General features: G+C 41.8%; 1 protein-coding gene across 1 annotated transcript in view; it reads right to left on the bottom strand.

Moving 5' to 3' along the window:
- Positions 1-11,312, bottom strand: part of SLC44A3 (solute carrier family 44, member 3) — a 135,232-nt gene that overhangs the window by 87,661 nt on the left and 36,259 nt on the right. The window contains exons 7-8 of the mRNA XM_006882489.1: positions 8,867-8,959; positions 6,715-6,839 (exon numbers count right to left, since the gene is read on the bottom strand). Of these exons, the coding sequence (XP_006882551.1) occupies positions 6,715-6,839; positions 8,867-8,959 (218 nt within the window). The remainder of the gene's footprint in view (positions 1-6,714; positions 6,840-8,866; positions 8,960-11,312) is intronic.

Genomic DNA, 11,312 nt, shown 5'->3' with positions numbered 1-11,312 from the left:
CAACGCTAAGACCAGTGCTATACCACCTGCACGTCAAACCTATTATTCTTCATATTATTCAACAAACTACCATTTATATCAACGTATTATTTTCAACATACTGTAACACTCAACATAGTCTTCCACAGAAATTTGTTGCTTTGTTGTTAGGTGCCATCAAGTTGACTACAACTCACAGTGATCCCATGAACAATAAATCTGAATCTTGCTCTACCCTGTACCATCTTCATGATGTCTGTCTCGCTCAAGTCCATTCTGATAGTCTTTGCATCAGTCCATCTTGTTTGGTCTTTCTCTCTTTCACTGACCTTTTCCAGCATGATGTCTCTCTTCAAGGACTGGTTCTTTCTGAAAAGCTGCTCAAAAGAAGGACTATATGCCTCTAAAGAGCATTCTGGTTGCACTTATTCAGGCAGAATTTTTTACACTTGTGGCAGTCAGTGGTATATTTGTTACTATTTGCCAACACGGCAATGAAAAGACATCAACACTTCTTCTGTCATCTTTTTGTGTTGTTCAACTTTCAGATATATAGTAGGCAACTCAAAATATCATGGCTTTGTTCATGCATTTTAGTCTTTAAAGTGATAACATTTATCTTCAGAACGTTGAAGAGGTCCTTGACAGCATAATGCAACATGTCTTTTGATTTCTTGACTGCTGCAATCATGGGTGTTGATTGTGGATCCAAGTAAAATGAAGTCACTGACAATTTCAATCTTTTTTCCAGGTATCATGATGCTGCCAATTGGTGAGGACTTTTATTTTCTTGATGTTGACATATATTCCATAGTGAAGGCTATATAATCTCTGATTTTCTTCAATAAATGCTTCTAGTCTTCTTCACTTTCAGCAAGCAAAGTTGCATCATCTGCATAATGCAGGTTGTTGATGAGTCTTGCTCAAATCCTGATGCCCCATTTTTCTTCACATAGTCCAGCTTCTTGAATGCTTTGCTCAGCATATAGATCGAATAAGTATGAAGAAAAGATACAACCCTCACATACATTTTTTTTATTTTAGACCATGCAGTATTCCCTTGTTCTGTTCATACAATTGCTTCCTGGTCTATATATAGGTTTCATGAGTACAATGAAGTTTTCTGGTATTTTCACTCTTCTCAATGTCAGTCTTTTTTTTTTATGATTCACACAACCAAATGCCTTTGCACAATCAATAAAACATAAGTAAATATTTTTGTGGTCTTTTCTGCTTTCAGCCAAAATCCATCTGACATCAGCAAATAATATCTCTTATGTCATACAGCCTCTTCTAAATCCAGTTTGAATTTCTGGCAGTTCTCTTGATACAGTGTTCCAGCCACTTTTCACTCTTCAGCAAAATTTCACTTGCATGTGATAGTAATGAAATTGTTAGATAATTCCCATATTCTCCTGGATCACCTTTTTGAGAATGGGAACAAATACAAATATGGCTCTCTTCCAGCTAGTTGGTCAGTTAGCTGTCTTCCATATTTGTTGGAAGAGACTAGTGAGCATATCCAGGGTGGCATCTGTTTCCTGAAACACCTCAAATGGTATTCCATTAATTCCTTGTACCTTATTTTTTTGCCAATACCTTCAGTGCAGCATGAACTTTAATTAGTACAATTGGTTGTTATTCATATGCTACTTCCTGACATAGTTCAGTGTCAAATAATTCTTTTTGGTATAGTGACTCAGTGTATTTTCTTTATTCTTTTGACAATGCCTCTATCATTCAAGATTTTGCCCATAAAATCCTTTCAGTATTGCAACTCAAGCTTTGAATTTGTTCTTCAGTTCTTTGAAGCTAAGAAATGCTAAGCGTGTTCTTCTCTTTTAGCTTTCTAACTCCAGTTCCTTGTACATTTCATTATAATACTTGGCTATGTCTCCTCAAGCTGCCTTTTCAAATCTTCTGTTCAGCTCTCTCACCTCAACATTCTTTCCCTTTGTTTTGGTTTCTGTTCATTCCAGTACAAGTTTCAGAGTATCTTCCGATATCCACTTTGTTATTTTGTTTCTTCTCTGTTGTTGTACTGACCTTTTGTTTTCTTTATTGATGATGTCCCTGATGTCATTCCACAACTCATTTGGATTTTGGTCATTAGTATTCAGTGCATCAAATATATTGCAATGGCTTTTAAATTCCATCAGAATGCATGTAAATTCACATTTTGGTCCTTGTGGACTTGTTTTTATTTTATTCAACTTCAGTTTGAGCTTTTACATGAGTAGCTGAAGGTCTATTTCTCAGTCAATCCTGACCTAGTTTTGATTGCTAATATGGAGCTTTCCACAGATGTAGTAAATCCGATTCCTGTGCAGTCCATCAAGTGAACTCAACGTATATAGTCACAGGTTATGATTTTTAAAAAGTATTTACAATGAATTAGTAATTAATTGTACAAAATTCAATCTCCAGCCTCATTTCTGTGGTTGGTACATATGGTTGGATTAACAAGATTTCCTTGTATGTGTACAGATAGTATCCTATTGCTCACAACATTGTACTTTAAGATAGGTCTTGAAATGCTCTTTTTTAAAAAACAATTATTATTATATTTTGTGTGTGCACTGTCAAATCGGATCTGACTGGTACAGGAGGTGACTGCCCCTCCTTCTCCAGCAGAGCATCTGGTGGATTCGAACCATGTACCTCTGAGATTGCAGTGCAGCTTCTTGTCACTAGGCCATCAGAGCTCCCTGAAATGCTCTTTTTAACCACGAATGTCACACCATCACTCTTCAGTGATCATTCCTGGAATAATAGGTCACATACTGTCTAATTGAAAATAGCCAATACCAGTCCATGTCACCACCCGAAGGCCTAGGATGTTGATCTTCGCGTGTTCCATGTTATTTTACACAACTTACGGTTCTTCTGGATTCAGACTGCATATATTCCATGTTCCAATCATTACTGGATGTTTGCAGATGTTCTTCCTCATGCTCAGTCTTGCCATATCAGCATGTGAAGGTTCTTTACTGGGTTAAAGCTGTACTCCATCTGCATCATTAAGGTAGACTACTCTGAGGAGGCAGCTCTTTGCAAGCTGTATTGTGACTGACTTCCAAGCTGTGGGCTCATCTTGCACTGTACCCAACAGTGTTCTTCTATTGTTCATAGTTATTTCTGACTTGGGTGGCCAGGACTGCTTCTTAGTCTGTCTTAGCCTGTAAACATCACTGAAACCTATACACCAGGGGTGACTCTGCTGGTATTTGAAATACTGGTGGCATAGCTTGCAGCATCATAGAAACGTGCAAGCTTCCCCAGTGTGGCAAGCTGACAGACTGGTGGTGATAGATATTTGTAGTTCTCATCAGATTGAGCTTATCAAGGACACAGCCATTCTTTATTATCAAGGACTTGTCACAGTGCCTAACACACAGTACATTCCTCCTCACCTCTAATTCAGTTTTATAAGTACCTCTCAATCCATCCTCTTTTATAAATCCATTGCTGATGCTGTAACTCAAGCCTCATCCTCTCAATCAGACTCCAATAACCTTCTCACTGGGTTTATGTTTTTAATCCCTGAGATCCCACCCAGTACTCCCCTCCATCCCACTTCTGGAGGGATCTCTGTAAAGGGTAAAGCCGATGATGTGATCTCCCTCCTTAAAATCCATTCCACGCTCTCCAGTGTCCTCAGGATAAAGATCAAACTCATTCTAAAAGCAGACAGATCTTTCCTGAGGTAACCCCTCTCTGTATCAGTATCCCAAACTTCTGGCTAGAGAACTTCTGCACATCACTCTATGCTTCATGTGATCCCTAGAGCCATCTTTCCCAAGACATCCTTTTGCTCTTCTAGCTGGGTTTAGGCATTCCTGTCTTCAAAGGCCTCATGGTGAACTGGAGGACAGAAAGTGTGACAGGACAGCGAAACAAATTGGTGGAGCTGCTCCAGGAGCAGAGAGCAAAGCCTACTGACTGGGGCCCTTGCATATAATAAACTCAATGCCTTCAACTTAGAGTGACCATATAGGAAGAGCAGAACTGCTCCCCAGGGCTTCCAAGGCTGTAACACGTTACAGAAGCAGATTGTTATGTCCCTCTCCTGCAAAGCAGTTTGTGGGTTCAGATTAGAGCTTTAACCATCATGTCTCTAGGACTCTATATCTTGCATATAATGTTCTGTGTTCTGTCAATTCAAAACTGGCTTATAGCTGAGCCAGCTGTAAGTTTTCAGACGCAGTAAACTGCATGCGAGGAGACTGTTCATCTTTCTCCCACTGGTGGATTTGAACTGTGTGCCCCTTTGTTGGAAACATGTGACTCCTTACCACTAAGCCACCAAACTTCCTCCTGCATATAACAGAAGTTAGTAAATGATAATGATAATGGGGAATCTAGGGCTTTCATGAGAGTAAGGCATGGGTTACCTCATGCAGCAACCAATACTTGATAGGTACTTAGTAAATTGGCAGCCACAAGTGTACCAAATAAGCAGTATGTCAGGCTTGATTCAATTCAGTGTAGCATCCCCTGCAAGGTCTTCACAGATGGGGAATCTGCCTATCTTCTCTCACAGCCCTCCCTTTTTCTAACCTAATCTTCAACAAAGGACGAAAATGGCCTGGGCTCTGGCTCAGTGTATGGAGACAAAAGGCCTGGGGCAGAAGTAGGCTCTCCTTGAAGCTCCAGACCCCTTCCTTCTATCTGACTACAAACAGCTTCACAGACCAGTCGAGGCTGCTGAGGTGCCTGCCCTTCCTTCTCGAGCCTTTTTCGTAGCCTAGCTCAGTTGTGGGCCTGGTCGAATCACTCTATTGTATATATGTTCCCCAAAGCAGATTATATGTATGGCACAAATCTGAACCCTCACTGCCGAATGGAGAAAATAAGAAGATTGCACCTGAGTTTCCACAGAAGAGTCATTTCAACTGGTGACAGAATATACCTTTGTGGGAAGACTCCACAGGTTCCTGGAGGCAGCTGGCTTTTGCTCATCTATAAAATGTACCAGCAAGGGTGACTGCAGGTCACTTGACATTAGTTCTCAGCCCCCTGCAGGATCTTGTGAATCAGGCACTTCTGATACCATCAAAGGTTGACCTGGATGTATTTTGGGCACCAAGAGCCCTCTAACAGTGACCTGGATCTGCTGCCTCTGTATAGCTCCCTTGCTTCCAATTAGAAACTCCCTGTGGAGATGACAGATGCTCTGAAGACCAAAAGATGCAGGTGGCCAGCGGGTTTGGGAACAAAGGGCTTTGTGTGCTCAGGACAGTGGAGGCCGTCCCCACGTGACAGCAGGCCAGAGATTGACTATAAGGAGATGCTTTGCCTCAAGAACAGGAAACAGGACTTGTCATAAATGCTGGCTTCCTGACCCCAACCCACCCCAGCGGGTGTGCCCACCCTACAGACACAGCAAGAAAAACGAATCGGCCTCTGGGATAAGCCAAATATGACCTGGAAAGAAACACGACCTGTTATTCTTTCTTTTTTAAAAGTTTCAACATATTCTTACACTGGAATCTCCAATCCAAAAGCGGCACTGAGTCAGGCAGGCACATTTGAAAGTGAAAGAAAAACAAGTTCTACTTTTCTGGCTAGAATGCCATAATTTAGATTCCAGAGTTCTGGCTGGCCCTTTGACCTAATGCACTTCTTTTTTTTTTTATAATCACAATTATGGGCTTTATTTGGAAAGTTTACAGGCTAACAGGATACAGTCCCTCAGTCCAGAGAGTTACTCAGTCATGGTTGCAAACGCTGATCTTCAGCATCTCCACTTAGGTCAGTTTTACAAAGTTCTTTTAGTCCTGGCAGTTATGGGGTCTTCCCTCAGTCTTCTAGCAAACTTGAGTGAAGGCCTCTGACTCTGGCTCCATGAGACAGTAGTCCCAAATCATCTCAGTTTCACATTGCTCTCTGGTTTACTTTTGAGGCTGCTGTTGTTCTTGGGTCGATCTGCCTCTGGCTGGCACAGGAATCTCTGGCCCTGAAGGAACATGCTTAACTCTCTGCTTCCTCTTCCTTACTGGTTGAGATTCGCCATTTCTGCCACTGAAGTTTCTTAATTTAAACTTAGTGGGATGGTGAGACTATCCAACCCCTTTGTAGACAGACTAACAAACTTTTTGTCTGATTCCACCCAACCACGTGGCAAAGTCAAAGTCAGTGGCTAGGAAAGCTATTTTGAACAATAAACCCTTGACACTACAGGAGAGCAGCACAACTCCCTGACAGAACTCTTCATAGAAGTCAGCTCCTCTCTAAATGTAGCTTCTCCTCTTAAAAAGGAGATTTTCTTATAGTTTAGGAATTCTCAAACTATGCTGGTTTTTTGTAAACAGAATTTCATAAAGTATACTAAATTAATTCTATTTGGAAATACCAAATATACCTAAAAAAATGGAAACTGTAACATGATAAACATTCCTAGTAACCCCACTATAAAAACAAAAACAAAACCCCTGGCCAACGAGTTGATTCTGGTCACAATAATCCCATCAATTACAGAGTAGAATGGTACACTGTAGCTTTCACTTGACTCATCTTTACAGAAGCAAATGTCTAGGCTCGCTCTTTCTCTTCTCTCTTTGCTCCTCTCTTCTCCTCTCTCATCCTCCTCCCCCTCTTCTTCCTCCTCCTCCCTCCTCCTCCTCTTCCCTCTTCCTCTTCCCTCCTCCTTCTCCTCTCCTCTCCTCCCCTCTCCTCTCCTCTTCTCTCTCTCTCTCTGTCTTGTTATTAAGAGCAAACTAATGCACTTCTTACCGTGATAACTGTCCACACGATAGCAAACCCCAGCAGACACTTCATATTTTCCCTTTCTGTGTCCAATTCTATGCTGGGGTCAATGGTATAGTCGTAATACAGCCACCACAGAATTCCACAGACAACTAAAAAACAAAACACCGAGGGGCTCAGATAACTTCCCCAGGATGCAGACCACATACACATATGCACACACACACACACACACACACACAAACAGAGCACACAGAAACACATATGCACCCACACTCACACATATTCTGCTGGCCACGCCCTGCTCATTCTCTCATCCCTGACCCTCAGGTAGGTTTTCAGGGGCTGTAAAATCCCACTGGAAGAGACTGCCCATCTCTTTTCCTGTGGAGCAACTGATGGATTTGAAATGTCTGACTTTGGGTTGGCAGCACAACTCCTTACCCACTAGGCCACTAGGGGCCCAAATCCCTGCAGACTATGCAGGCAACAGGCACACTTCAGGAGTGTCTGGGCAGTGCCAGGAGGCCAGTGCAGCCCACAGGGGCCCCACTGGGTTTACAGCTCCTGCTTTTCTGTGATAGAGTCGAGGCTGTGATCCCAGAACACAGGTGTTTCCTGTGGGTCTGGGTGTGAGCAGCATTGAAGTGATGGTGAAAGGAATAGCATGAGAATCCGAAGTCTAGAATTTTCAAACCAGTACTCCTGGGGGACAACTCCCTGAGGGAGCACCTTCACCCACAAAACTGAGAGGACAATACGACAGTGTGACCCACCTGTGTCTGAGGTTTGTTCTGAAGATACAGCGTCACTTTTCTGCATTTACGGGCTAACTGTACTGATGCCACCTTATGTACTTATACCACGGTGGCCATCACTGACTGTAGAAGGGAAAAGCCTCCTTCATAGGCCCTCAGGCCTGGCCTCCCACATCAGGCACAGTCATGTGCCTATGAATGCAGGGCTCTAAGTGAGGAAGGGCAGGGTCAGCTATTGAGAATGCAACCCTGTGGTCGTAAACCCTAATCCAATTCAATGCCAACACACGGCCCCCCTATAGGGCAGAGCAGAACGGCTCCATATCATTTCCCAGGCTGTAAATCTTTATGGAAGCAAATGGCCACATTTTTCTCCGCAGAGAGGCAGGTGATTATAAACAACTGACCTTTCATTTAGTAGCTGAGTGCTTTAACCAATGAGCTACTAGGGCTTTTACATACCCAAACTCTAAACCAAATCCAGTGCTAGGGAGGTGATTATAACTCACCATGACACTCTGTTGAATTTCTGAGGCTGTAAATCTTTATGGAAAGAGACTGTCTGTTTTTCTCCTGAGGAGCAACTGCTGGATTTGAACCCCTGAGCATTTGCTCAACAGTGCAACTCATAACAAACTAAGTTACGTGGGATCCTTTCTTAACAGCAGATATTAAATATGAAAGCACTCCATAAAAAACAACCAGTTGCAACTGTATAGATTCCAATTTACGGCAACTGCAAGTGTATGAGAACGACACCTCTGTGTTCCATAGGGTTTTTTACAAGTTTTATGGAAAGCAAATCTTTGGAAACAGATTGCCAGACATTTCTCTGGAGATGCCTCTAAATACAGCAGAAGCACTATATTTTTTTGTTATTAGCAAGTGAGAGCTTAACTGTACCACTCATATTGGCTGGTAACTAGTTGCTGCCTGGAGCCTTCTGAATGTCCTGCCTCTCGAAGCCTCAGGTCAACCTACATCTCCCAAAAGGGCCCTGGCTCTGCTCAATGCAGGCCTGACAGTGCTCAGACTGGCTGGAGTCATTGTATGAAGACTGTAGGCATGCAATGTCCATAGGCAATGTGCAAGCCCAGAAGAAATCCTTTAGAATGCTTCCAAAAAGCATTGGCCTTCCCTTTCATCTTAAGGACACTAAAGTCGATCAGCTGGTGGGCTTACCTCTGAGGTGGTGTGGTATAGCTTGGAGAAAAGAGTTACTAGACATTCATTTTGCTGTTATATATGAGACATAGCAACTATCTCATCATCTCTGGGTTGGAGTCTTCTCATATGTAAAAAATGGGATTAGTAGACTAGATGCTCTGAAAGTCTCTGTTGGGTTCCAAGAATGCTAGTTTTAATGGAAAGGCTTTTCATTTGATCAGGAAGAAATCAATCAATCAAGTAGAAATACTTACATAGCAATCCCAAAACAACCAAGGCAATGAAAATGTGAACCAGAAGGGTAGAGATGAATCGGAAGGTGAACATCATGGCTAAAGACAAGGCTGAAAAATCAAGCAAACTTTATAAATAACATGAACAAAAAGAGTATGAGGGCAATGAGAATGGGGAGAATGATGACTAAACCCTCCAGCAGGAGGAGGGCCAAGGAGTTCTCAGTCTGAGTTCTTTGGGACATTTGTCAAACACCAGCTGGAAACATCAAAATACATACAGAGGCCTATCTGAAGCATATACATGAGTTCAGTTTGCTCAGTAAAGCAGCTACTAAAACTGCTAGCATTCCTTTTGAAAGAGAAAGAGAGACACACAGAGGGAGGCAGAGAGAGAATGAGAACATAATAACTCTAAGTATCAAAATACCTATTTCCCTTCAAATGAACCATTTTAAAATTTTACCATACCTAACTCTTTGGAACTCATATTGGGCTTATGTAAGTTCTAAATTTAAATGTTTGGAGGGAGTCATGTTAAATAAGAAATTCTACTGCTCTTAAAAATGAAGAATTTAAGATTTGTAATATAGGAAGCCATATGTGAAAAATACTGCACATTACTTTCTAATATTTAGCCTTTTAGGCTTATGAACATATGAAAAATATTTCAGGCAATCTATAAATCTATTTCCTTTTTTCTAAACCAGATATCAGGACTGCATGTGGATGTTTTAATGTAGGGGTTAGGACTGTAGGATTGGAGTCGGACAAGGCTCAGTCACCACCTACTAGAAGTGTGACATGGGCCACAGAGGGAGGGTCCAACTTCTCTGAGCCTCAGTTTCCTCCCCCACAAATAGGATGTGACTGTGCTGATATTTTAATGAGTTAAAGTAGGGCTCTCATGATGCTGGTGAAGAGACCTGGTGACCTAATGGTAAAGCACTTGACTCTTAACCTCAAGGCCAATTATTCCAACCCACCAGAAGCTGTAAAGAAGAAAGGACATGGCAAATTTTCTCTCCTAAATATTTCAGGCTCTGGGACAATTCTCTTTTGTCTTGTAGGGTCACTATGAGTTGGAATCAACTCCATGGCACACAGCCATGATGATAACAAGAAAATGCTGGTGATGTTTTAATAGTTAAGACTAAACACAGTGTCTGGCGCATTATAAATGACCGGTAGGTGAGAGTGTTAATACCATTCTGAGTCTAATAAGTACTATCAATACTGAATCTAATGTCCTATTGTGAGCATTAGGTCATCATCCCATGTGATATCAGAACTATCCTGGAAGCCAAAACATCTTATTCAGGCCCTTTGAAGTCAGTTCCAGCCCAACTAAGAAGTCTGGATGTTATATAACAGTGAATAGTAAAATATTCTACAGAGCTCAAGAATTAATAAACTTTTTGTAGTGAAATTATGGAAAACTCAATTTGTAAACTGGAATAATATATTCATGAGCAACTGAAGTGTTTCTTCCAACCAGAGGGTCAGAAGGCAGCTCTGGGAAGAGGGATTATAAAAGGCATTGTTTTGCCTAACCTAAGAGATTGTGTCTTGGTGGGATGCATCAATCAGAAACACAGAAAATGGGAAGTCAAAGGGTCAGAAATTGGCAGCTGTATCCAGAAACACCCAGGGGAAGCAAGTCTTAGCCCATATCCTTGACCTGCCTTCAACCCAATGCTGGTAGACCCCTTTGAAGAGCTGGGGCCATCTACTTTTTGCCATCTGATGCTCTTTGCCTTTTACTGCTCCACAACCAGCCTGCTGACTGGCCTTGTCTATAGTAGGGAGCACACTGGCCAGAATACGTGTCTGTACCTGACGGTTGTACTTTTCATTTCCCATTGGCTACCTGTTTTCCACATTCATCCCTTATTACCCAGCTGAGGACCAGATGCTGGAACGTGGCCACCATATCAAGGCCACTTCTACTCTTGGAGTTTTCCTGGCTGACAGCCAGCTGACCTTCATCCAATCTCACTGCCCCCAAACTAGAACCTGACGCACTGAAGAAAAAAACAAAAAATACCTATATTTTAAAAAGAAATGTAAAGGGAAGTTCTATGTACAAGTCAAGAAGCTACTTTTCAAAGTGAAACAGACGAAGAATAGTGGAAATGTATCCACATTTACGACATTCCTCTTATCAAAACATTTATGGAAAATAGGAACTCCATTGGAACATGTATCTCTGGATTGGAAATGATCATATTGTTAATCTTTCTAGCCTTCTGAGGTCCCAACTCTTCTCACTATTTCTTGGTTGTTGGAATGGACGGAAAACCTCATAAGCAGTTCCTTACTTTACCTCTACCTTGCATTAGAACTTCCGAGTTGTAAAAGAACCCAGTGTTAGATGGAATTTGGTCCAGGACTTAAGAACAATAAATGACATAGTTGAGCCTCTACATCTTGTGGTTCCTAACCTTTATACTATAATAGACAAAGT

The sequence above is a fragment of the Elephantulus edwardii genome, unplaced genomic scaffold (genome assembly GCF_000299155.1).
Source record: "Elephantulus edwardii isolate Elephantulus edwardi_28Jun2011 unplaced genomic scaffold, EleEdw1.0 scaffold00020, whole genome shotgun sequence".
Classification (NCBI taxonomy): Eukaryota; Metazoa; Chordata; class Mammalia; order Macroscelidea; family Macroscelididae; genus Elephantulus; species Elephantulus edwardii.
This window is presented reverse-complemented; position numbering and strand designations above follow the sequence as displayed.